Here is a 27500-nt window from a genome sequence, read left to right as displayed (position 1 = left end):
TAAGTGCCGCCACACCAGGTTGGCAACAGTGGTGGGAGGTTGAGATCCCAGGGGCAAGCCAGCCTTGGTTCTCTTATTAAGGGGTTTAAATCATTCAGCAATTGGTAACATCGGTATCTTGAAGGATAATTTAATAGCGCGGAGTCCGGCTTTGTGTCTTCAGCGTGTTCCTTGAGCCGGATTGAATCGAGTCGTGTTTGAGGGTTTAGTTAAGGCAGCCCCCGATGCTTCCTCCTTCCCTCCTTCACTCCCTCGCTCCTTTAAGCTTTCCTCCCTCCGTCATGTCCTATTGTGATACTTCTTTCTTCCGATCCTGCCCTTGGTGTGAAGCGGCTCCCGGTGACCTGTTCCGTGTGTGTGTGTGTGTGTGTGTGTGTGAGGGAGATAGGGCCGTGGGTTGCTCCTCCGCCGCACGCACAGAATATGGGAGTCGCTGGTGAGATGGTGATAACGTCTCCCATTCCTCCTGCCACCATGACCTCCTTTCCTCCCATCCCTGACCCACCCCTTCCCTCTCACACTCTCTCCCTCTCTCTCTCTCTCTCTCCCTCTCCTATTCACTGCAAGGCATGAATGAGAGGAGAAAAATGTTAAGAGAAGCAAAAAGTCCCTTCTCATCTGCCTTTTGCAACATCCTCGGTACTCTCATAACATTCCCTCTCATCCTCGCCTTCCTCTCCTCCCCCACCCTCCTTCCGTCTCTCCGCCCCCTCCTTCCTCCAGCCCCAAATATTTAAACACAAAGGATCACTGGTTGTAAAAATAAATGTTTGCCTTTTATTATTCCCCAGCCTTATTAATCCGGGCTGGCCTTTTTAGGGTAAATAGTCGTAACGTGCTTAATGCATTATGAACGCTGTAAGAGATAAACACCTCATATTTTCCTACCTTGCATGTGTTATTACGGGCGCGAGTCACCGAGAAACACGCCGTTCATTAACAAAAACACACCTGAATACATATATACAAGAATACCTGCGCCAGTGTGTGTGTGTGTGTGCGTGTGTGTGCGTGTCTGTGTGTGTATTCTATTCTTCCGCACCTGTTTAAGGGGTTTAGATATTCATGAAGTCACAGTGGTGGAAAGTAAGCGCGTCTAACACTCAGCCTTTTGTCAGTACGTGTTAACAGTGCAAAGTCAGACCCGCCGCCTCACTGCTGATCCTGGGCGGGGGAGGGAAGGTGGAGGGGATGGAGGAGGAGGGAGGGAAGAGGGGGGTGCTGTGCTACTGTCCGCCCTCAGGTAGTCCTTCGTCAGGTAACAGCAGGAGCGACTTCACTTAGCTTCCTTATTTACCGCTGACACAACCACAACACGTAATATTGTCCGCTTCCTAAAGGGAAAAACAATATAAAGAAATCATGTTGAGCGGAGACTTGAAGATAAGTGTCCTCATTTTTACAGCAATGGCGGTCTATCACGTTGAAAAATTTGGAGGTGGATAATTTCACCTCTATATGGCTGGTCCTGAAGGTGTTTGCGTCTACCTGTACTACCTGGCGCACATACCTGCTTCTCACCTGGGCGGAGCGGCATTATTGTTAGTGGCGTTGGTAGTAGCGGCGGTGCTATTCATAAACTTAGTAACTTTGAGGCGCTGGAGGGGGAGTGTAGTGTAATGCAGGCGTGAGGTAGCACTGCAGCTGGGACGTGGCAACAGTGTCAGGAGGGAGAGTGCGAGCGGCGGTAAGTTGGCTACACTGACGCTGGGCTCTGATGCCTCGTGTGCAGGAATTAATCTCTCCAAGGCAGGCATAAATAAAAACCTATCTCTTGAATCTGACGCCGGCAAGATTGGGAGCTTGAATATTGAATTTTACACGGTTTTATTTCCCCGTTTTCCGTGTGAGTTTGCGGGTCAGGAGGCTTCCAGGGAGGAGCAGGAGACTGGCTGAGGGAAAGCAGACGCTGTTCTGACGCGCCACTCCGCCGGACGCTTCTTGGAGACAAAAACAATGACCTGGCGATGGCAAGAGCGCGCGCAACCATCAAGGCGCAGCTGAAGGCAATAATTACAACATATTCACCTGGAGATGATCTATGAGGGAGCCGGCACCTCCAACACTACGCTCTAATCCTTATTCTATCGTTCAGGGTGCGGCGAGGTGCGGGGCGGCCGGCCACCTCTCCACCGCCCGCCCGCCACACTGAGTTTGAACATTGTGGAATTTTTCGATTAATCAGGCTTGGGTCGCCATTGGTCTGGTGTTAACTCGCACACGTTTGGTCCCGCCGTGCCTCTGGGATGAAATATTCCCGCCCGCCGCCTTAATGGCACCTCGCTGCATTGTTTTGTCCCGCGACACATGTTCTGCGGCCTTTGATTTAGAAGTTCATTAATATTTGCAGTGAGTGGCGTGGCGGAGGCATCAGTAATGGCGTGTCGGGAGGCTTGTGGGATGCGATGCGCCAAACGAACGTCATTTGTTGTGCCGCGCAGCCTCGTCTCCGCCACCGTTGCCGCCGCCACAGCCACCGCCGCGTCGCCGTCGCTCATTCCACCCTCGCCGACACCCCACAAAACTTGACTCATTTTTCCCAAGCTATAATAAAAGTAATTTGTTGCTGGGTGTTGCACGCCAGCGCTGAGAGTCGTGTTTCTATGTTGATTTTTCGTGCAGGGAAATGCGAGGGAGGGTGTGGTGGGGCAGAGGGGAGGGGGGGGAGAGAAGGCACCAAGATTGGGGGGAGGAAGAAGAGAGGGTACGTGGGGGGAAGCAAAGAGAAGAAGGAGGGGAGTGGGGAGGGACTTGCCTTCCTAGTTCAACAACCTACTGATTACTGCTGCTGCTGCTGCTGCTGCTGCTGCTGCTGCCACGGGTCCGTCAGGCCGTGTCAGCTGAGTGGCCTCCCCGCGCCTCACTGCTGTCCGCGCCTGCATCGTAACGTCAAGCTGGAAAGGAAAGCCAAAGCATAATTATCACACAAACAATCCTGAGCCTCGTCCCGCCATGACAACTTGGATGCAACTCCTCTCATATTTAAGCGCGAGTTGTCAATCTGTCGGTCATCCCCTCCTGTCCCTGCCTCGTCCCTCCCGCCCTCGGAAAACACGAAAACATCCGCCCTTATAAACCACGTCGCGCCCCAAAAAATTCTCCAACTCCCCGACAAGTTGGCTGCTGGCGGTATCATCCCTCGGACGTATTTTGGCGGCAATCTGAGAAGGTATGGCAGATAAGATTCGCTTGAGACGAGCGCGTGTGACGGCCAGAGGCGGCGGAAGACACGGGCGATACTGACCGATGGGCTTTATTGAGAGGATGGACGCGGCGTGGAGGGGAGAGGGGGGAGAAGGTGTGTTATTGGTGGCAGGCTGATGGGACGCTTTGCATTTGTTTGTGGGTGAGGTATTGTGGGCGTGTGTCTTGGTTTTATGGTCTCCTCCCTGTTTATGTTCAGCTCGGCGCCTGCTGTCGGCCGGGCAATACTTTATTCTGCGGAAAAAGTTTATTAGACCGTCCCTTTGAAATTGTTTTCGTGCTGTTTATCGACGTGGCTGTGATGGCCATTTTTTACTTTGCCTTTTTTAAGCGTATGGATCTCCTCCCTAAAGGTCTTCCCCTCCTCCTTCTCCTCCTCCCCCTTTGTGTTGTCCATACCTTCACTCGTCACTCCACCCTAATAAACTTTTTTTTCACCCTTTACAGAGTCTCATCCCTGACACTTTAACCTTTCCTGCCAGAGATTCCTCGCGCCCCCGCTCCTCCAGACACACACATACACACATACACACACAGGCGCTCATCTTCACCATCAGATACTCGATTTAATTCCTGCTGCAGATATTCTTGAAGCTCTTCCTGCTAAACCAACGCCTCCTCCTCCTCTTCCTCCTCCTTTTTTCTCCTCCTTCGCTGACACCTGCATCAGATCGTCATCTCTTCCCTTCTCCCTTTGTCACCCAAGAAGACACTCATGTACTGTACTTCCCCTTCAGCAGACACACGCCCCTTCCCCGGTCCAGGTTCTTTTTTAACATCTCAGTCTGTACCTTCGCTTTGCATCCCAACAATTTCTGGTATGCATTCTACGTAAGAGTATGTATTCCTGTGTATTTCTGTCGGTATTCCTCTCGTATTCATCTGTATGTAGGTGTGAAGATTCTCTCATTAATTAACTAACATGATGTATTGTGTTTATGTTTTCTTTCTCCTGTATTTCTTTTGTATTTATTCCACTATAGCGTTCGAAATTTTCTTGCTATCACAAAATTTCTACGGTTTTGTTCATGTATTTCTTAACTTTTACTCGTCTTCCTTGATTAGAAGACAAGAACATGAGAAAATCAGGAGATTGCAAGAGGCCCGGTTAATTTATACAAGACAGCTCCTGCTCTCTCAATAACTACAAGATCTGCGGTATATATTTATATTTCCTATGTATTTATGTGCATCTCTTTGTATTTAAGATTCTCTCATCAATACAGACCATTAGTTGCGCCGTTTATTGTGGACTTTCACATCAATGTAAGCCAATAAATCAGCCACATGTTTAAATTTCTCTCACCAACGCAAACCATTACTAACGCCATCTGTTTTGGATTTTCTCATCAACTTCTATTGCTTTCTATTTTCGATTCCCTCATCAACACATACTACTGCTGACCCCCTTCTATTTTGGATTCTTTCATCAACATAGACCACTACTAACGCCATCTGTTTTCGACTCCAATGAACTTAACTTAACCTAACCTAACAGATCACAACTAGCGCCATCTGTTATCGACTCATGAACCTCAGATACCACCTATGAGTCTCCCATCACACATACACCACTAACGCCATCCATCTCCTTCCAGAGCGGCCGCGGTACAGGACAGCCTATGCGTGCGAAGGGTCCACACTCAATATGGACTGCGATCCGGGCCATGTAATCAACCTTATCCGAGCCAACTACGGCCGCTTCAGCATCACCATCTGTAATGAGCATGGCAACACCGAATGGTCCGTCAACTGCATGAGTCCGCGCTCCCACAGAGTCCTGCATGATAAGTAAGTACCCGAAGGCCTTCTCTGTATGGTTCCCTTCACTCTATCTTCCACTTCTAACTCTTCACTCTACCTTGGCCTCTTCTCATATGATTTGAATACATGTGGGGTAACTTTCTGTGTTGGCCTATCTATATTTAGCGTGCTCTCTCTCTCTCTCTCTCTCTCTCTCTCTCTCTCTCTCTCTCTCTCTCTCTCTCTCTCTCTCTCTCTCTCTCTGATAAGTACCCAAGGATCTTCCCTGTGGTGTTCCCTTCAGTTCTTAACATCGCCTCTCATAATCGTGATCAGAAATGGACCAATTTTTTTTTTTTTTATTCCTATATTTATCGTTTTTTTTTTCTCTCTCTCTCTAATAAGTCCTCTTTATATTTGTAGAGGAGTTCTGGCTTAGGGTAACAAAGAAATAATGAAAAGACTCAATGTACCTCCACTGGACTTTTTCGGCCGTAATGTAATAATAACGTCTATATTTATATGGTATTATGATGTTTTCTGTCTTGTTTATTCCGTGTCTTTTTTTGAGTGTGTGTGTGTTTTGTGTGTGTTTTGTATGTGTGTGTGTATGTGTGTGTGTGTGTGTGTGTGTGTGTGTGTGTGTGTGTGTGTGTGTGTGTGTGTGTGTGCGTGTGTGTGTGTGTGTGAGTGTTAGTAAGTGTTACAGTCGATATACATATAGTCTGCGTTTCAGGATTTTCTGTATCTCTCTCTCCCTTTGTTCTCTTTTACCTGATTTAGTCTGTGCAGCTTATCAGGTCTAATTTCCTCTCTAATCTGTCCAATGACGCCTTTCATTCAATTTACCTGTTCAGAAAATAAGAAAAAAAAATCATTTTATCACTCAGGAATTTTTTTTTTACACAACTTGCATCGAAACATTCTCTCCTCCTCCTCCTCCTCCTCCTCCTCCTCCTCCTCCTCCTCCTCCTCCTCCTCCTCCTCCTCCCCCATTACTCACGTGATATATCGTTAAATCCGCCGCGGTTTAAAGCTTTGTGTTACCGCGGGTCTTGTCGTATATAATTCTTTCCCCCCTCGCCCCCCTCAGCTCCCCTTCGGGCCCCACTCGCCCCAGCACTATTTTGCTCCGGCAGGCGAGTCGTCGTGTTTATCAGGGCGCGCAGACCCCCACTTTCCACTCCCCCCCATCTCCTAAATCTCTTGTTCCCATTGTCAAAATTATCGATGAAAGAAAGATGAAGGACGAAGGTGAAGTGAAAGAATTGTGGAAAAGAATGAAAGGAAAAAGAAAGAAAGAAAGAAAGAAAGAAAGAAAGAGTGAAAGTGAAATAACCGAAGGGATTAATTTATTTTGCTTTTTTTATAAATTTTGTAGTTGTGAAAAAAACGGGGTAATTTAGTGAGGGAAAAAATAAGGTAATTCTCTTCCTTTTCCCTTCTCTCTCTCTCTCTCTCTCTCTCTCTCTCTCTCTCTCTCTCTCTCTCTCTCTCTCTCTCTCTCTCTCTCTCTCTCTCTCTCTCTAAAGGCGTAAAGTGAAGAATGGATTTCGAGATAAAAAAAAAAAAGTGATTTTTTTTTTCTTTTTCAAGGTAAAGTTTTGAAATTATTTTTAAAACTGAGAGGGAAGAAAAACGAGGGAAGATTTCTTTGATCTTTTCCAGAGCGGTGTTTGTGTTGACTAAATTGTATAATGGTTAGTGAATCTCTTCCTCTTCCTCCTCTTCCTCCTCCTTCTCTTCTTTTCCTTTATCCTCTTATTTTTATTCTTGATCTGCTTCGCTGTGAATTTTTCTTGTTTATCCTCAGCATCATCATGTTCTTGTTCTTATCTTCTCCTTCTTCTTCTTCTTCTTCTTCTTCTTCTTCTTCTTCTTCTTCTTCTTCTTCTTCTTCTTCTTCTTCTCCTCCATATACGTCTTAAATATCTGTTTGTTTATCAGTATCATCTTATTGTCCTCCTCCTCCTTTTCCTCCTCCTCCTCCTCCTCCTCCTCCTCCTCCTCGCCCCTCTCCTCTGGGACTGGAGTAAATGGGTGGAACAGTACCGTTGGGTTCCATTAATCACGCCTGGGAGATTCTCTGTATTGGGACGCGAATGATACACGAACGAAGGCGAGAGAGAGAGAGAGAGAGAGAGAGAGAGAGAGAGAGAGAGAGAGAGAGAGAGAGAGAGACGGTGGTCACAGGTGTATGGGATAATAGAGAGAAAGGGGAAGAAAAGGAGGGGATAGGAAGGATGAGAGAGAGAGAGAGAGAGAGAGAGAGAGAGAGAGAGAGAGAGAGAGAGAGAGAGAGAGAGAGAGAGAGGCTTACCTTTTACAACCTTCACTACCTTCACTAATTGGTTGTCGCTCTCCTTTTAATTGGTAATTTGGTCAGATCTTGCTGCCGTGGATGGTCAGGCCCGTGCAGTCCCTCCTCCCCGGCCAGGCGTGCATGAAACATTACAGCCATGCGTATTTCTTCTTGCCTCGTTCAGCCTCTATTGCCAGATTATCAGTAATGGCCACTAATGATTTTCCTCGAACCCCCCGGAAATTTGGCAGCGATATTTCAGGCAGGGCTTCTGTTGCTACGTGCGTCCGTGTGTCTGTGTGTCTGTTTGTGCAGTAGTAGTAGTAGTAGTAGTAGTGTTAAATATTGATCATAAGCTTCATCCAGTAAGTAACATCATTTTTTTTCTCTCTCTCTCACTCTGTCTCACTCTTATTTTTATTTACTCACTTCATAAATAAGAGTTTTGTTTATCATGTAGCGAGAATAATCGTGATCGTTGCCAAGTCGAGCGGGCAACCCCAGACCAAACCAGACCTGCAGGAGGGAACAAGTGCATTGGCCTCGCTGTTTATTAGCAGCATGTTGACTTTTTGACTGAAAATTAATGAGTACCATAATTAGTGTGATTTTGATAGTATAATTAACTCACACTAATTATAAACAGCGGATCGTTACTTTACTACCAACTTTTTTGCCCCTCAAATTTCAGGTTTTAATCAACATGGATGAGAAATGCGTGGGATAAACTGCTCGTTAACCAGTACCTCGTTAAACACCACCAGATTAATGCTAGCCAGCCAGATGCCTCCTCCATATACATTGGTACTTCGAGGTACTGTACCCACCTCGCCTCGTTTTCTTTGCTCGTACTTACCTCACAACTCACGCAGATGTTCATAGCTGGCGCGAGGCTGCAGAAAAATGAGAGGGAGGAAGAGCAGGAGGAGCAGGAGGAGGCGTGCTTGGAGAGACAGGGAGAGGGAGGAGAGGCGAGGGAGGGAAAATGATTAGGCGTCTTGGGGAGATGGGCAAGTAGACAGATAGCATGGGAGGGCGTGAGGGAGAAGAATGACCAGGAAAGCGTGTGGAGGGAAGGAAAAAGGTGGGAGGGAAGGAGGGAAGGAGGAAATTTACATGATGGAATGCGAAAAGGATGCCGCGTTGAGAGAGAGAGAGAGAGAGAGAGAGAGAGAGAGAGAGAGAGAGAGAGAGAGAGAGAGAGACGCTTCCCCCACTCCCTCATTTTTACTCGTTCTCAAGATGAAGCTAACTCATCTGCATATAAATTCACCTGATCATTGCAAACGCTGAATTATGCATATAAATACAACCACGTTCATTGGTTGATTCGTGGCCCTAATGTCGTTCCAACTCGGCGACCCGTGACGTTCTTTCCCTTAAGTGTGTCCCCCTTCCCTTCCTCCTCTCCTCCACTCCTCCTCTCCTCGTCTCCTCTTTTCGCCTCTCCACCCATTCGTGCCAAAAGGGAATAAAGTGAAAAGGGTGACTAGGGTGAAAAATTATGATAATGGAGAGTCACAGCTGGTTTGTGTTCAGGGTTTGTTTTTAATCCTCCCTTTTTTTTTTTTTTTCGTCTGTTTTATTGGCGTATTTTTATTACTTTCTCTCGTATTTATCTTTTGTCGTTCTTTTTTCTCTCTCTCTCTCTCTCTCTCTCTCTCTCTCTCTCTCTCTCTCTCTCTCTCTCTCTCTCTCTCTCTCTCTCTCTCTCTCTCTCTCTGTGTGTGTGTGTGTGTGTTTCTTCTTCCTTTGTCCTCTCCGTGCGGTTCGAATTTTTACGTTTTCTGTGAGACTTCCTCGTATTCTCTTCTGTTATATGTCATTTCTTTCCCGTCCCTGATAACCCTTTCCTCCTCATCCTCCACCTCCTCCTCTTCCTCCTCCTGCTCCTGGTGGCGCCTTTTTCTCCTCTCTCACCCAGTCTACATAACCCCCGACCCCTTCACCCTCTCTGTTCAATATGTTAGCTTTTCATTACTTTAACGCGAGGAAGCGGCTTTGGGCCAACTCAAATAAATGTGCCTTGAGAGGGAGACTCGCCCCAAAAGTGTCCTGAGAGCAAGGGCGAGGTTCCCCTGCCGTCCCCCCTCCCCCTTCATTGTGTTTGTTATGCATGTATGATAGAATTCAAATTGTCAGTTCTCTCTCTCACTCACTCGCTCGTAATTCAGTGGGTGTGTCTTGATCCCGCGTCCCCCGCCTGCCGATAAAACCACGTGAAGGAATTCTGCCTGGAAATCCGAAAATAAGTTCCAGGGACGTGAAGCGAGGAGAGAGAGGGAGAGAGAGGCACAGAGAGAGAGGGAGAGGGACCTGCCACCGCCACCACCACTCTCAAAAATTGTCCTCCCCTGACGGAGTGTTGATATTAACTCGTCTCCCTCCAGTCTGTCCGCCGCCGCCGCCGCCACCGTCGCAGTATATCTGTGAAACATTTCTGGTGCCGCCCTGATGCCAAATGACAGTCTCGGGGAGTTCCAGTGCCTTCCTCATGGAGTTGGAAAGGAATCACGACTCCCTTCACAGACTCCCTTCACAGACTTCCTTCACAGACTCCCTTCACAGACTTCCTTCACATGGTCCCTTCACAGACTCCCTTCACAGACTCCCTTCACATGGTCCCTTCACTTGGTTGGGAATGAGTGTTTTCCTTCATCGGATTCCCGTCTCTTCTTTCCCGTCCGTCTCTCCAGTGAAGGAACTGACAAACTTGTGGCTTTCTTTCATTTACTTACATTTTGAATGCCTCTTAATTAGTTTCGACCAAGTTCAGTATATTTTCACCCCCGAAGTTAATTTTAGGACAAAACGGAAAGTCATGGAAGCTAACAGCACTAATTTTGATGTTTACTGCCTCGCTGTCAGGCGGAAAACTTCAATAATTTATATGCATGCCATCAGGTTTCTTCCAGACATATTTATCTGGTTAATTAGCTAGTTTTCCTTGTAACGAGCATGTCTGAAGTTGCCATCTTTTCTACCATGCGACAGGTTCACAACAGAGGAATAAAAAGGGAGAGCAAAGAGTAGAACTATCGACCTTAAGAGACTGTCCATGAAAAACTACACTAATCTAAAGTAAGAAATATGAGATAGTGGAGACGAAGGCTTCTCCCCACCCACCATATCTAGCTGAAAATGAAGAACTAAGAGTAAGGCTAATGACCAATGCCAGACTGTTCATAATAAGCTACACTAAAGAGATATGAGATAGAAGAAACGAAGGCCTCTCCCCGCCAACCATAACTAGCTGGAAAAGGTAAAGAGAACAGCTCCTAACCTTGCGTACTCTAATCTAATCTGAACTAACTTAACCTAACCTAACCTAACCTAACCTAACCTACTAACACAACACAACAAGAGAAGGTTGTGATATACGTATGTTCTTGCAGGAGCACGAAAGGTCAGCCTGAAAATTTACCGTAGTGTGAGGCTGCATTCGGGGTGGGGTGTGCAGGGGTATGTACAGGTTCAGGGGTGTTGGGGGGCGTGCAGGGGTGGCTTAGGGTCCCTGGCTCACTCACACAGGCGCCCGCCATAAAATGAGGCTTAGTCGCTGGGTTATTTAATTACTGGTGATCTGCCGGAAGCCAAGATACGATTATTGGCAGATCAAAGTGATTCTGTGCTACCACCCGGCGACTGTCATTCCTCTCTCTCTCTCTCCTCTCTCTCTCTCTCTCTCTCTCTCTCTCTCTCTCTCTCTCTCTCTCTCTCTCTCTCTCTCTCTCTCTCTCTCTCCTCTCTCTCTCTCTCTCTAATGCGTCATCCCTTTCTTCCTTATTTTTTTTTTCGTCATTTATCTTCCTTCGTGTCCCCTTTTATCCGTTATGGTAATCCTTTATTCTTTACTTTGTTCTTCGTTTATTCTCGCTCTCTTATTCTCTTCTTGTCTCTCCTCTTTTGTCTTCTTTGTCGTCTTTCTCTCTTAGCCTCTCTCTCTCTTGTCCCTCATCCTTGTTCTCATTATTCTCTCTCTCTCTCTCTCTCTTCTCTCTCTCTCTCTCTCTCTCTCTCTCTCTCTCTCTCCTCTCTCCTCTCTCTCTCTCTCATACATCATCATCATTTCATATTAATTAATTTTTCCTCTAATCTTACTCTCTCCCCATTTTTTCCCCCTCTTCCATTTGCAGTTTCTCATCTCATCTATCTCTTCCTTCCTTCCTTCCTTCCTTCCTTCCTTCCTTCCTTCCTTCCTTCCTTCCTTCCTTCATTCATTCATTCCTTCCTTCCTTGCTTCCTTCCTTCTGTCAAACTTTCCCTTTCAACTTATTACTCACAAACTTACTCTTACTTTTTCCACCATCTCAGCTCGCGGTACTCAGCCGGGTCTTGCCTCACACTCTCCTTGCAGTCCTCCTCCTCGTCCTCTCTCTTTTAAGCCGTTTTCTCTCTCATTTTCTCATTCTCCCTTTCCTTCACGGTTTCCTTCCTTATTATTCACCTTCGTTCTTACTGTTGCTACTACTACTACTACTTGTCTACCTGTTAATGTCTAAATAATGTTCTACCTAGTCTGTTCATCAACATATGCGTTATTTATCTATATTGTCTACCTACCTCCTTTACTACCTATTCATTTATCTATCTGTCTATCTATCTAACTGTCAATCTATCTACCTGTCTGCCCCTCTCTGTTCTTTCCGTACAACTATTCAGCTTTTACAGAAATAATAGCACAGTGGCAGTAGTTTCCCGTATCTTCGTACTTTGAAAACTCTATCCCCAGGTAGTCTCGCATCAGAGCCAAAGTCAATTAAACCCTCTCTCTGTGGTTCCAAAGTAAAGGGAGTGCGGCGGACAGGCAGAGAGGGACTGGTAGCCTCATCAAAACCGGGAATTCTACTGTAAACACGTACCTTCCGTCCTGATTAATTGCCCAAAGTTTATAGAACACACCGAACTGAAGGAGGAAAAGCGAATCCCAAGCAAGTTTCGGAACATTACGACACACGTGAATGAATAAATAAATGAAAAAGTTGAAAAGGTGAAAATCAACGTTGAATTTTGACGTGCTGCAGGACGCGGACTGAAATATAGAAGAGCAACATGGGAAAATAAACATTGGAGAAGTGAAGTTAGGTAAAAATTTTTGGGGTACTGTGGAAAACGTGAATGTGGAAGTGGAAAATGGATGTTAAATTGTAACCAAACAGTTATTAGAGAGTGGCGGGAAAAGAAAACGCATTTCTTTTTCCTGTATAACAAAAGTCCTTGTCTTCTCAAACTGTCCTGTGGGAAAAAAACCTCGAACCTTCCAATTATACCCAATACTGTTCACTCTTTTCTCTTTGTTTTTTTTTTCAGGAAATATTCTTTTACTATCATTTATTGTACTCTTATTACTTTAATTTATTTGTATATTGAGAATCTGCCTCATACGTATTTCCTCTAAACGAAAATCTAATACACGAAGCGAACTGAACCGTCGACAAGCGAACCGAAGTGAAACAAGCGTAGCGAAGCAATGACTCCAATTCACTGAACCGGGGACGAGTTAGGGAGTGTGTTGAGAATTGCCTCGATACTTCCCGGTCAAAAAGTTTTCTCATTAAAGTAGAAAACCTGTCTGAGACTTATTGTTCTCTCTCATTTGGTCGTCAGGTGGCGTGAAGAGACGCTCCGGAACTGTTTCGAGACACCTGCGTGAAGCAATTAGTGACTCGAGTCCGCTTTTTATCCTCTATACTTTTCGGTATTCTTATTTTCATTTTTTTTTTTTTTGTTATTACTCATTACCCTTTTTCTTTATCGCTAATCATCTAAGTATCCATCACATCTCTACTATTCCCTTTATTCTTTATTATTTCCTAGCCTTTTTTTATTTTATTTATTTTTTTTTATTTTTACTCACCTCTTCCCTTCAACTCCTCGCATTTCTACCTCTTCAAAACCCTACCCGCAATAACACCCTTCCCATTCCATCCCTTTTAGCATCCCATCTCATCACCACCACTGCTACGCTACACCCCATTTCCCATTCCAATCTCATCCACTCACCCCATCTCTACACCTCCAACACCCCGCGCCCTGTAGACATTTTCTGGCGACCCATCATATCCCGATCATCAAAGGGCCTCGCTAGGGATACTCTGATACTGTAGCGGGGGGATGAATTGTCAAAACGGCGCGGTGCCCTTACGATCAATACACGGCTGGAGAAGAGAAGGTCGAGGGTAAGGGAGCGAGGGAGGAGGCGGGACAGTACTCAAGGCTCCGCTCTAACCGGTTGCTAACTGAGATGGTTAGGTGGAGTTGAGTACAGTATGATTGGGTGATTGTATTTACTGTTATTCCAGCTGCGCTCATTTTATTTAGTATAAGAGTTAGTTCAGTTTTTTTCATGCATGCAGAACGTGTAATATGAATCGTGCTGAGTCTTACAAGCATATCCCTCAGATGTGTTCTGTAGCAGGAGGTTTTAATGTACGAGTTTAGTTTTGTAATTTCTTGTTTGTCTCAGGTGTATTTCTTGCTAATAGGACAGGTGCACAGTGTTAGTTCAGCTTATTTCATACATACAGAACGTGTAATATGAATCGTGCTGAGTCTTACAAGCATATCCCTCAGATGTGTTCTGTAGCAGAAGGTTTTAATGTACGAGTTTAGTTTTGTAATTTCATGTTTGTCTCAGGTGTATTTCTTGCTAATAGGACAGGTGCACGTTAGGTTAAGTTTCGGAATCGCTTGTATTCTTGTATTCTTTGCACGTTTTATTCTCTCCTCAGGATAATTTGCAAAGGCGTTGCAGAGGGATACCAGTGTTCTCATGCCTTATTTCCTCACTGAAGGCGTAGAATCCTTGTTAAACCATCACTGGAATCAAGAAAACACCTTTGAAAGCACCAGTCCCTTCCGCTAGAGCCTGTTAAAAACTAAACACTTTTGAAAATCCCAGTACCTTCCTTATTAAGCTATCGTGAATCAAGAAAACACCATTAAAAACACCAAGAATCTCCAGTAGAGCCTGTTAAAAGCTGAACGCTCTCGAAAATCCTAATAACATCAACTAGAGCTTGTTAAGAAATAAACACTTGAACACACCAGTAATTTCCAGTAGAACCTGTTAAAAAATCTGAATGAGACGACGAAACGATTAGGAATACGGTTCACTGAGCTCTAATATACGAGTGTGGATTTGTGATACGTGGTGCTTGTGTGTGAAATGTGCTTATATTTGTACCTTAAGATTCTGTTACTTCGTCGGAGGTTCTGGTACCCACGTAGCTTCCAAGGGTCGATAGTTAGGCTGGTAGTAATTTTGTTGTGGGACTTGAATGCTGGTTTAATTTGCGTTATCAGTGTCAGTATTAATTTCTTAGCTAATTCATGTTCAGTACACGATACGCCTCATTTCCCGCCAATAGTCAGCTACTCACACCTGCCTTAAAGTGTGTAAAATAAACTTGGCTGCCCACATGAATTCCAGCATAAAAGTGCACAACCCGAAGCAGTTAATAGAGAAAATGGAAGCGAAGGATTGTAAGACAGCAACCTCACTTTACCGCACGAACTTCAACCGCAAAAATAAAAAAGAAAAGGAAAACATCACTCAGGCATCCCCTCCACAAAAGAAATTATCCGACAGCAGGGGGAAAAAAAGAGGGAGTAGATTGAAGGCGTCAGATAAAATTCCACGTCGGAGATAAACAAATTGCATGATTACTATCCTATTCCTGATCATTATTTTTTCTGCCTCACCTCGCTTCGGTTTGTCTCGTGAGGTGGGAAGACTGACTCCCTCCTCCCTCCCTCTCTCCCCCGCTTCGGTTTGTCTCGTGAGGTGGGAAGACTGACTCCCTCCTCCCTCCCTCTCTCCCTCTCTCCCCTCTCCACCTCTCTCCCCACCCATCCACCTCCCTCTCTCCTTTCCTTCACTTTTTTTTTAGCGCATTCTTTTTCTTCTCTCTCTCTCTCTCTCTCTCTCTCTCTCTCTCTCTCTCTCTCTCTCTCTCTCTCTCTCTCTCTCTCTCTCTCTCTCTCTCTCTCTCTTCTTTTCAATCTCCCATCTGTTCTCCAGCTCTTTCTCAACTTCTCTTCCCTTTTTGCCTTTCCTTATCCTTCCTCCTCTCTTCTCCCCTCCAAGCTTCTCTCCTTCGTCTCTCCACCTTTTCCTTCACACCCATTCAATCCCTTCTTTATCACTTACCCTTCTTTAACTCCTCTCCCTTCTACCTCTCTTTCCATTTCTTCTCACCCTTCCAACCCTTTCTCATCCTTTGCCTTGGGTTCTCTCCCCTCTATCTCTATCTCTTCTCCCTTTCCTTCCTCTACCCTCCCGATCCCTCCCAATCCCTCTTTCTCGCCCCTGCCTCATCCTGCCTTTCCCTTGCCCTCCCCCGGCAGCCAGAAGCGAAATCCTTGCATGATAATATTTTGACCAGACCAGATCTGCCCACCAAGTGCCGTAAGAGATATGCATTGGGAGCAGACCAGAAGTATTTACGACTCACTATAATCCTGAGTCATCGGAGAGCTGTCTGCGTGGCCCCCGTCAGCCTGACAGGACCCTGAATGTACACTATGGCGATTCTTACTAGTATGTGTGTGTGTGTGTGTGTGTGTGTGTGTGTGTGTGTGTGTGTGTGTCCTCAGAGAAGTACAGTTAGCATAGCCGACTTCTAAATAGTGACCGCGGAAGATTGGTAGCATAAACACACACACACACACACACACACACACACACACACACACACACACACACACACACACACACACACACACACACACACACACACACACACTCGTCTATCTAACACACCAAAACAAAAACAACCTGAAACTCAGAAACAGAAAACACAACACACAACCCACACAAGCAACAACCAGCCGAAGACCAACAAACACACACACACACACACACACACACACACACACACACACACGTCAACTCATCACCACCTTGGCCACGACCTTGAGAGCACGTCACCAGCATCACCTGACGTCCGGGGGTGTTCCAGGTGTCCCCGTCTGTCCGCTGAGGGTAACCACCGGGCCCTGGGGAGGTGTCAGGCTGAAGGAGGAATCATTGCCATTATCTCGCTCGTGGTGTCCGGGGGAACGGCCACACTTTGCTCTCAGGCACCAGGATTCTAACACCCAAAAAGGACCAATTTCGCGGCCACACCGTCAGGGGGAAAGAGTGCCGTGGTAATTATCTCTTCCACACCTGACCGCTGACAGGTGTAGGTGTAGCACGGGTTCAGGTGTGTTTGGAAGCGTTGCAGGGTAGAGTAATTGCAGTTGTGTGAAATGAGAGCAGTGCATCATGTAAAAGCGCAGCGGTATTGATGCTTTGAAGGTGTAAAATATGCATGGGGGTTAATGAAACAGGTGCGTGGGTAGGCGTGGCGTGTGTAGCGTAACACCTGGTAACAGCCCGGCACGTGAAGGCGTGTAGGTAGTGGCAGTGCGGCTTCAAGGCCAGGGAGGGTGTAGCAAGCCCTCAGCAGGCAGCAAGTAGGGGCAGGAACAACGGAGAGGGGGAGTGAGAGAGTCTGATAAAGTATAACAAGACGAGAGGAGAAATAACAGAGTGTGGAGACGGGGTGATGGCGGGCCTCTCGGCATCACCCGCGCCGCTGCCAGACGGAGGAGCAGGTGTGAGGAGGGTCGGATCCCCCTGCCAATTTTACCAGCATGTACCTAAATAATTTCCCGCCAATTGACCGCGTGTAGCCGGGTCCACTCCCGCGCTAACCCCGCTATTTGCCAGTCTCAGTCCCACTTAAAATGGCGGCTTGATGAGCAATAGTGTTCCTAGAGTAAGGCAGGTTATTTTGGCCGGCCTGATGTTATCGAAAATGACTATCTTTATTATAATGACTCTGCATGCAGATCTCGGGTGGACCTGCCTGCCTTCTGCCCTGCTTCCTGACGCCGCGCTCTCGTCAAGGCAAGGAGAGGAGACTTGTGGCTTATTGACTCGCTATAGATCTCATTCCTGGCATACCGACACATGCTAACACTGAGTGTCCTGAGCACCTCGTGACGAACACCTGAACTGAAACACGTGTTGGCAAGTTCTGCAGTGATTTGTGAGTCACCTGCTAATTAGTGACCACACCTGAGATACCTGAGATATGGGCAGATCTTCAGGAGAATAATTATATACTTTAACATCTTATTACAAATACCTGATGACTTGGAACGTATTGCTCACTGTTCTCATTTCGTGGTGATTTGGTGGCACGTTACAGTGACTACACGCACCAAGCACACCTGAGTGGCTTTGTGAAGAGCTGTTATATATTTTTGCATATTAGTACCTGGTGACTTAGTAAATCCTCAAGATCCTGAAGTAATCATAACATTTTGATGAGATATGGTAACAGTTTGCAGTCAGTTACCAGTGAAATAGGGAGACTAAACATAACAACTTATTATCTCAACATCCTGGTGACTTAACGTGACTTCAGTTCCTGTTCTTGGTGAGTCAGCATTTCCATCACAAACACTGGGGAGGTAAACACGTGGTCCCTTCAGTGTCCGTGGTGTCCTTAGTGTCTTCCAGTGAGTCATGATGCAGTGCGTTACGTAAAAAGACCCGAAAAAAAAACATTAAGTGGCCAATGACATTAAAAGTTTCACATAAGTAGCGTTTATTGGGTTAGAGAGAGAGAGAGAGAGAGAGAGAGAGAGAGAGAGAGAGAGAGAGAGAGAGAGAGAGACTAGTGGAGAAAATAGTAAGATGGCGTCTGTATAAAATCCCCCAGCGATAATTTCTCCAGGGAGGTGCCGCTGATGGATACAGTCTGGCTAGCGTCCCTCACACGGCGGCGCCCCTCGCGTTTCCACACCCCGCTCCCTCCACCCCCTCCTCCCAGCAAACCTTCCCACCACCGCAGCCTCTCCCCAAACTGGCTCCCTTTCCTCCTTTTCCTCTCTTCGCCTCTCTCTTGTCAGGAAATCAGAGAATAGAGAACAAAAATAGGTTAAATATCACTGAAATACTCGTATAACATTGCCATTTATTTTCAACATTTTGCCGAAGGAGTCATTAAGTTTAGTTTCGTAAGGGTCATCAGGTAATTGCTGCTCGTTCTTCCTTTGTGTTCTTTTGTACAGGGAAGGGAAGGAGAGTATATGTGATATAATGTGTAGATATGTAGATGTCATACACGTGTTGAAAAAGTATACGTGTGTGTGTGTGTGTGTGTGTGTGTGTGTGTGTGTGTGTGTGTGTGTTGTGAAAAAGGTGAGACTGCTATTTGATCGTTACCTGAGAGGGACTAAAGTGTATTACGAGTATAGTGCACTTATCACTCTCTCTCTCTCTCTCTCTCTCTCTCTCTCTCTCTCTCTCTCTCTCTCTCTCTCTCTCTCTCTCTCTCTCTCTCTCTCTCTCTCTCTCTCTCTCTCTCTCTCTCTCTCTCTCTCTCTCAGCACACACACAGAGTAAAGAGTAGAGGGAGAGAGGGAGTGGTGGAGGGAGGGGGTGCTGGGACGGAAAGGAGTTAGAAGCTCAGTCCACATAACTTCCCACTGGCTAATGGATTTGTGTCTGGAATACTTAATGAAACACATGATTTTACCTTCATAATCCTTCGCAAGCCTCACTTTTTACGCGTGTTGTGGTGGACCCCGAGCCTCATTCCCAGTCCTCTAGAGCTTGCGAGACATTTCGTTAAAATTCTAAGTTATTCCGCTTTAGAACAAGATTAGGAAGCTCCATAAGGGTGCAAGGAGGGTTCGAGGGTACGTGTACCTAAGGAAAGGTAAAACACAGGTAACAGGTGAGGATGCAGGTGAGGGTGAGTAGAAGACGAAGGTACAACACATAGTAGATCAGGTTTGTGAGGTTGAGAAAATGAAAGTAGAGATGAAAGATTGAGAAATTAATGTTTAGTTCCTATATTTATTGATCGATGAGATAGATTTATTATTTGTGCTAGAAAATGGAAAAGGAAAACCTGAAAATTATTGAAAGTAAATAAAGTTGATTAATTTCGAAGTCACACACAAAATTTTAGCACAATAATTGAGTTTAAACAAAGTCGGCCATGGTTATTTTCCAGCTTACAAACACGCAAGATTACAAGTACAGTGACCTTAAATTTGAAAGGCACACAGCTGTTGGTAGACATTCCCTGAGGTTGAGAAGTCATTAGATTAACCTTGGCCTCAGAAGTGTTCCCGTAGGGCGTGCTGCTCCGTCTGGTAAGGAAAGGTGGAAGGGAAACTGAGGCAGAGTGTTGTATGTTGTCTTAGCCTCGACTACTGGCCTCCCTTAAAGCCATTGCAAGATATTATAGTACACTCCTTCTGTCTGAGTTTCTTTTGTACATCTCCACTTTTCGTCTATTTTTAGTGTAGTTTGTTAAGTAATCTTGCGTTTCTTTGTGTAATTTGTATAATTTTCCATTTCTATTCAGTTTATTAAGTGATTTTATGCCCTTACTATCTACAGTTTACTACGTTAAATAACTAACTGAACCTAGATTTACATTACTGTTGGGGGGAAATTACGGTAAAGAAATCATGAATTCTGAACAAAGCGAAGTCTGCAATTATTGACTCAGATTCATTAAGGAATATAAATTTTCATTGCGCTAAATTCACAAAAAGTGCCGAATATCACAAGGGTCATGAACAGATGCTAATAAATATCACAATCCTTCAAAGTATATTATTCGAATTTCCAAATGAGTAAAAGTTTGTTTTTTCATACACACGTTAATTGCTTCAGGTGCATTCCTCAAAAATTATAATTGAGTCTCCAAAGTGCAGCGGCGGACTGGTTGCATTACCTCTATGACCAGGTGCAATACAGGTGACTCTTTTCTATACCCGTGATACAAAAAAAAAAAAAAAGCAAATTAGTTAGACCCATTAAAATATATCAGTTGAACTCATTAAAACACACATTAGTCATTCTCATTAACACACCGCACCGCCAACCAGGGCTGTGGACCACTGAACCACTGAACCAGTGAACCAGTGAACCGCATGAACCGTAATCCCAACACACCACTAAAAGCACGCAGTAATAAGATAAATAAATGAGTGAAATAAAGTAATGTAATGTTACGACAATAAATAACAAAAGCAATATGAAAAAAAAAAATCACTGGCTTTAAAAACATATGTAAATTACCAAAACGTACCCAAACCTCTCCAATTTACTTAAACAACCATAGAATACCTTACTTTAGTACTGAAGACACACCTGGACACCTTAAACTCACCTGCAAAGTTTTATACACCCCATACCTGTACTGAAACCATCTGTGCAACATTCAAAGACATCACACCTGTACTAAAAACACACCTGAACACCTTTAACTCACCTGTAAACCTTCAGACACCTCATACCTTTACTAAAAATACAGCAAGGCACCTTCAACTCACCTGTACCATCTTTAAACACCCCATACCTGCACAATAAGCACCTGTAGGCCTGTACCTCCCCATAGAACACCTTCCTCAGTACCTGTCACTCACCTGTGCAGTCATAAACACCTAGAAAAAACATGAATTACAAAGACTTGCTAAAATAAGAATCAGACTCATTTTAAACTGAAAGAAGGGAACGCCAGGCTTATAAAGGATATTTAGGGATCCTTAGCGTCACGTCCTTGGGGAGCGGAGCCGACATGCGTCTGTTTTGCGGCGCGATGCGGGAGTTACGAGCGCCGCCGCCCGCACGTTGGCCTTAATGAAGACATATGGCGCTCGCTGATGTAGAGGGGAGCGTTGGGACTCACGCCATGCTCCCTCTAGGCTCCTGTCCCCCCACCCACCCCACTCGGCGCTGCTGATTCCTGTGTTAAGCTTTACTTTTATTACTTTTCTGCTCCTCTCGTGTGTTGGTGTGAAATGAGATGTGTAGGTTTTTTTTCTTTTTCTTTTCTTTTTTTTCCTCTTCTTATTTATCTCCTCCCTCTGTCTCTCTTTTCTTTTACTGTAAATTTTTGTTTGTGGTGTGAGCTTAGATAAGAAGACCGTTCTCTCTCTCTCTCTCTCTCTCTCTCTCTCTCTCTCTCTCTCTCTCTCTCTCTCTCTCTCTCTCCTCTCTCTCTCTCCTCTCTCTCTCTCTCTCTCATGGGATTAATCTTAATTTTATCTCATTTTGGATGTGGAGTCAAGAAAAGTTGTTTGTTTTCGTTACTTAAATCTTTTTTGTTATTTTTTTTTTTCTTTCTGGATTGCTAATTGCTTTTTTATGAAGAATTATTTATATATCTCTTTATTTTGTTTTATTTTAACATTAAATTTTTTTTATACTTATTAAATTCAGTTTAGGCAATTATTATTCATTAGCAACATTTATATTTTTTTTCTCTCATTTCCATCATTAGCCTCTTTTTTTTCTCTCCCTCTCTCTTTTTCATAATTTCGCCTCGTTAATTTTTCATGAGGGGTATTTTTTCAATCTCCTTATTTGGGTTTTTAGTTTGTGGATGGGCTGTCTCTCTCTGTCTGTCTTTTTTCTCTGCTCGTCTTTGTCTCTAGTTAAATGTCTTTGCCTGTCTCTGTCTGTCTATCTGTCTGTCTGTCTGTGTGTTTGTATCTCTGCTTATCTCTCTATTTTTCTATCTTTCCTTCTCTGTCTGTGTGTGTGTCAGCTTATCTCTGTTTCTGTCTGTCTATTTCTGTCAGCCTGTGTATCTGTCTGTTTGTCTCCTTCTGTCTCTCTGTCTGTGCTTATCTCTGTCCTCTTTCTGTCTCCTGCCTCTGCCTTGTCTTATTTGTTTGTCTCCCCCTCGTGGTGGTCGCGTCCATCTGTTGCGGCGTGTAGGCGGAGGCTGCCACAAGGCGTTCGTCAGCCTCCTGGACGGAAATGTAGACGGTGAGGTGCACCCTTATGTCCTTAACCGTGTCCTCTCTACTCCCTTTCCTCTGCCCTACCTCATCCTCTTCCTCTTTGTCCTCTCCTCTTTCCTGTTTTTTTTTTTCTTATATTTTTCTTTATTGCGATCATCTTACTCGTGTTTTTCCTCGTCTTTCTTTCTCTTGTTCTTTTTTCCTCCTCTCCTTTCTCACCTCCTCCTCCTCCTTCTCCTCCTCCTCCTCCTCCTCCTCCTCCTCCTCCTCCTCCTCCTCCTCCTCCTCCTCCTCCTCCTCCTCCTCCTCCTCCTCCTCCTTGCCTCCCGGAGCCCCTGGGTTTATTGTCATTCTGGTCGGCCCTGCTCAAAGTATTCGCCGAGAAGTCCCCGCGGGACCGTAGCCGCGGCGAGGCTCCTCGTAAAAAAAAGTGAAGAAGCGACCTAATGGTGGTGGCAGGGCGCGGCGAGCTGGTTCCGGGCGAGGAGGCGTGGCATCTCAGCCTCTCCCTCTGCCACCTTGGGGAGGAAAAGGAGTAGAAGCAGGAGGAAGGACAGAGGTGGGAGGACAGGAATGTAGAAACAGTAGGGAAGATAGGAGTAGAATCAGGAGGAAGGAAAGATGGAGGTGAAGGAGTAGCGTCAGGGGAAGGAAAGACGCGGCAAGGTGGAGGACAGGAGGGCGTGATGGTGGTCGTGGCGGGTCGTGTTGGTCCCCCCGGTGCCTCTGAGTGTCGCGTGACGCCGCGCCTCTCGCTGCCTTTAAGATATTTGGCGAATTTTTCATGTTTCCTCGTTTTTTTACCTTGTTACATTTCTCACGTTTTCATTTTGGCCGTCACCTGATCCCGTTGTGGCGGCGACGCAGCCTCCGCCGTGGCCCAGGTGAGGCGAGGACACGGCGACACACCTGCACTATTGTCACCTGAACACCTGGACGCGTGCTGCCTTTGTGTACACCTGTTTGCTTTATACCTGAGCGTCTTTACTCCCCTGCGTCCACGTGAGGCAGCCGCGAGCATCGTAAGCCATCCCCGGTGTGGTGGGCGTGCGCGGCGGGTCACCAGGTGCTCTCCCTCTCTCTCCCTCTCCCACCCGCCCCCGCCAGCGACCAGCACTACGGGTGTCAGCAGCCGCCACCCGCCACACAAAGGGAGGCGGACCATTTGCAGCACATAAAAAAAGAGGCGTGGAAGGCCCCGCGACCTATCTCTCTCTCTCTCTCTCTCTCTCTCTCTCTCTCTCTCTCTCTCTCTCTCTCTCTCTCTCTCTCTCTCTCTCTCTCTCTCTCTCTCTCTCTCGTCCATCTTCCCTTCCTTTCTACCTCAAGTTTCATCTTTCTCCTTGTTTTTCCATCAATCCTCCTCCCTCCTTCCTCTCTTCTCTCCCATTTCTCAACCACCCAGCCCCTCTCCTACCCATTTCCTCCTCACTCTCCCCTACATCTCCCACATAAGCATCTCCCCGTAACTCGAACCCCAGGCCTACCAAAGCCGCTCCATATAAACTAGACGAGGGCGCCAGGACGTCCCTTAAATGCCCACTGGTTCTGCGCTGTCATATGTTGAAGTTGGTTGAAATGCGTCACCTGTCTGTTCTCCGCGCCGCTCAGATCACCAGTAATGGCCGGCTCGCTCTCGGCCGCAGCTCCTCCTTTCTCCTCCTCCTCCTTCTCTCTAATAAATGACCTGAATTCTCGATATGTTTTGTGTTGGGTGCTTTCCTCGTATCCATCTTACTTCTCTCTCTCTCTCTCTCCTCTCTCTCTCATCTCCTCTCTCTCTCTCTCTCTCTCTCTCTCTCTCTCTCTCTCTCTCTCTCTCTCTCTCTCTCTCTCTCTCTCTCTCTCTCTCTCTCTCATCACATTTGCGAAAAGCTCAGTTACGTAGATGGAGAACTAAGCAAGTAGCAGTAGAAGTAGTAGTAGTAGTAGTAGTAGTAGTAGTAGTAGTAGTAGTAGTAGTAGTAGTAGTAGTTGTAGTAGTAGTAGTATATTGTAAGTTTACCAGATGATCGTAATGAACAATTTGAAGGCTCTAACGAAGGAATATCACGCTAGTAGCAGTAGTAATAATAATAGTAGTAGTAGCAGCAGTAGTAGTAGTAGTAGTAGTAGTAGTAGTAGTAGTAGTAGTAGTAGAAGTAGTAGTACCTGATGATCCAAAGATAGAATTTAAGGATTCCACCGAAGAATCTCACACAACACAAGAGCTACACATCCTCCCTCAGCTCCTCCTCCCTCAGATCGCACCGCCGCGTCAGGAGCTGTAGTAGATAGTGGGAGGGGACAGGGGGAATATGAGGCTTAGTTGTCATAGACGCCGCCAGGGGGACTTAAGAGCTATAATCACCCTTATGACCGGTTCTTGTAACGTCGCCCCAAGACCTGCAGGGCTGGAGGCGACAGCAACAGACGCGAGGATGACGCTGCGAACTCCATTACAGAGCCGGGCGCCGTTATTGAGGACAATCACAAAGGATAAAAAATATATATAAAATTATCTCAACGTGTCAGGTTTTTTGGCTCGCGCGCTTCGGTAATCTTTCTCCTCCGCGACGCTACAACGAGGAAGGAGAGGGAAAACCGTGGGTAAAGAAGCAGAGGGAGAGAGAGAGAGTGTTTTTGAAGGAGTATGGGCGACAGTGAGAGTGGGAGTAAGAGTAGGCGAGGAGAGACTCAGGTAACGGTACAGACACAGCCGACTAGGGAGTGACCGCCACATTTGAATGCAATAGATGGTTATGCTTAGGTGGCCGCGGTGCCCCAGGGTGCAGTTGGGTCTGGCCGTCCCTCCCCCGGTCCTTGTCAGCTGGGTAATTGACGGGGGTGAGAATCTATAACGCATCTTTACCGAGATTAAGTCCCTCGGAGCAGGTGAATCGGAGCGCGTTCAACACAGGTTTAAGAGCCCCATCGCGCGTGTGAGTGGGTGGTCATTAGGCGGCCCGGACCCAGGCGCTGATCTGCCGCTGCTGGCGGGCACCATTCTGTTCCGTAGAGGTCTGTGTTGGGTGGCTTACTGGCCCCGAGGAAAAGAGAGTAAAGGTAGCTCTCCGCGATGTGATTGTAGGCGTCGCTTTTTACCGGGAAAGATGATATGAAGTGTTGCCGCCGGGGTGCTGGTGAGGGGCCGCCTTCGGGAGTGAGGCGCGCCGGGCGAGGCAGGCGTGGCCACCGCTGCGTCGTCCTTGACCTCCCTGGTGGCGACCCTGCGCGTCATTTTTTGCCTGGAAAGATGATATGGACTGCCGCCTCCGGTACGGAAGCCTGGAAAGGGCGCAGGTGTAACAGAAGCAGGTGTGGCGTGTCCTCTTGACCTCCTGGCGATGGCGCGGCCGTCTGGGAGTGAAAACAGACATTACAAGGGAAAGGAATCATGGCCATTACGCTGTTACTGCAAGACTTTCTGTGGATGGTATCTGTGCCGCGCAGCGTTCACCCACACCAGTACAGACCCTGCCTGGCCAGCGCCCCTCACGTTACGAGGCCTGTGTGGCGGTGACCCGTGTGGTGACCCGCAACCCCGGCACCTGTGGGGACGGAGGTTAATCTTCCCTTTGTGGCGGGGAAAGAGGCCGCCACGGGAGGTTTCTGGAGGCCACGAGAGGTAATCTGAATTTATAGAAGAAAGATGATAATCGCGGAATTGAAAATTACGGCTGATGGCATGATAGAGGTCAGGCCTGGATCTGGCCGAGGGTTAAGAGGTGAGGGAGAGGCAAGGCAGAGATAAGGCAGAGCAACAAGAGGGAGAAGGAACGAAGAGCTGAGTGTAATGGGAAAAGGGGGGGGGGAAGGGAGGCCAGTGCTTAATGGAAAGACGGAATGTGGCAGAAATGTGACTGACAACAGGAGAAGGAGGACTGGATGGAGAGAGAGAGAGAGAGAGAGAGAGAGAGAGAGAGAGAGAGAGAGAGAGAGAGAGAGAGAGAAAATGGAAAAAGTTGCTGCAAGAGAAGAAAAAGAAAAAAAACACGAGAGAAGAGTAACCGCAGAGAGAGAGAGAGAGAGAGAGAGAGAGAGAGAGAGAGAGAGAGAGAGAGAAGTTGCCAGGGTGTAAAAGGAGTAAAGGGGGGGGGAGGAGTAGGGGGCGAGACAGCTGGTCCGGTTCGGGTTGTCAGATGGGCAGATAACCCCCAGTTGTCGGAGGTAAAGCATGGCGGGGCCTCTATCGCCTGCCAGCATCTGAAGGGCGGACCTCGCGCCACGGGAAGCCTAATTCCTCGCTGCACAGAAACAAAAACACGATCACCGCCAACAATTTCACGTAACTCCTGATTAAGTTGCAAATGTCCTTCCTTCCCCCTCAGTGTTTCCAGCAGAATTCCAGCCTTTAATTTCCAGTAATCCGCTTCCAAGGACAGGTGAAGGTAAATCTAGGTGAATGTGTTCGGAGGGTAAATGTACCTGAAGTGTATCGTTAAAAATTGACATGAAAAAAAGAGAAAAGCATGATTGATAGCAGGCAATCCGCGGGAGTTTGGGATAACGCGAAAATAACGTGGGAATTTGTTTTTTCACGTCAGGGCGCTCAGACTTTTAACTTCAGGAATACGATTCGCGGTGTCTGGTTCCGGTGATTGCTGCACCTGTGTACGTGTGTGTGTGTGTGTGTGGGTGTGTGTGTGTGTGTGTGTGTGTGTGTGTGTGTGTGTGTGTGTGTGTGTGTGTGTGTGTGTGTCACGTACGTGTTTTCAGATCCGGCTGACTGAGTGACCGCACGAAACGGTCCCCAAACGTACTCTAGGACCACTTTTATCCGACGCTCCCCACCGCGGCCCGCTGAACGCCCCATCCGACCCCAATTTCGCATCGGAAGTCAGGCCTCATTCATGTTCGTTAGGTATTCTGATGGGTTTCGGATGGGGGCGTGATGAGGCAGCCTTGACTATGGATCCCCCGTCATCCGGATGGTGCCTGTCTGTGCCCCGCGAGACTGAGGATGAGGCGATGACCTTAGAAGGCACGAGCCGGAGACGTGGGGGACACTAAATAACAATGAGGTTTTCTTCATCTGCAGACACCTCCCGTTTGTGTCGCCTTTTGTTTCCTTTACTGTCTGTATTGTGTTTAAACTGGTATCTTAATTTTTTACATTCATCGCCTCCCTCTACACGACATGAAGAAATATAGACTGTAAAATAACAGTGAGGTCTTCTTCATGCGCAGACGCCTCCTGTTCGTATCCCTTTTTGCTTCCTCTGCTGTCTGTGTTGTTTTTAGACGAGGATCTTCGTTGCGTCATCATCTGCTCTCTCTAGAAGAAATAAGGAAGGTATAGGAGCTTTGAAATAACAATGAGGTCTTCTGCAGACACCTCCTGTTTGTGTCGCCTTTTGCTGCCTGCTCTACTGCCTGTGTTGTTTAGACGAGGATCTTAATTTTGTTCTTACATTGCATCATTCTCTCGAAGACATAAAAAGGAGACAGGAGGCTTAAAATAACAATGAGGTTTTCTTCCTTGCACGCCTCCAGTTTGTCT

General features: G+C 46.5%; 1 protein-coding gene across 7 annotated transcripts in view; it reads left to right on the top strand.

Moving 5' to 3' along the window:
- The window catches only part of LOC135090569 (adhesion G protein-coupled receptor L2-like), a 166508-nt gene that overhangs the window by 76244 nt on the left and 62764 nt on the right, over positions 1-27500 (top strand). For all 7 annotated transcript variants that reach the window (XM_063987431.1, XM_063987433.1, XM_063987429.1 and 4 more), the window contains exon 2: positions 4803-4995. In XM_063987431.1, coding sequence (XP_063843501.1) covers positions 4853-4995 — 143 coding nt within the window. In that variant the 5' untranslated portion in view covers positions 4803-4852. The remainder of the gene's footprint in view (positions 1-4802; positions 4996-27500) is intronic.

This window comes from Scylla paramamosain, chromosome 35 (genome assembly GCF_035594125.1).
Source record: "Scylla paramamosain isolate STU-SP2022 chromosome 35, ASM3559412v1, whole genome shotgun sequence".
Taxonomy (NCBI): Eukaryota; Metazoa; Arthropoda; class Malacostraca; order Decapoda; family Portunidae; genus Scylla; species Scylla paramamosain.
The sequence above is the reverse complement of the archived record's forward strand: the minus strand, read 5'-3'. Positions and strand labels throughout refer to the sequence as shown.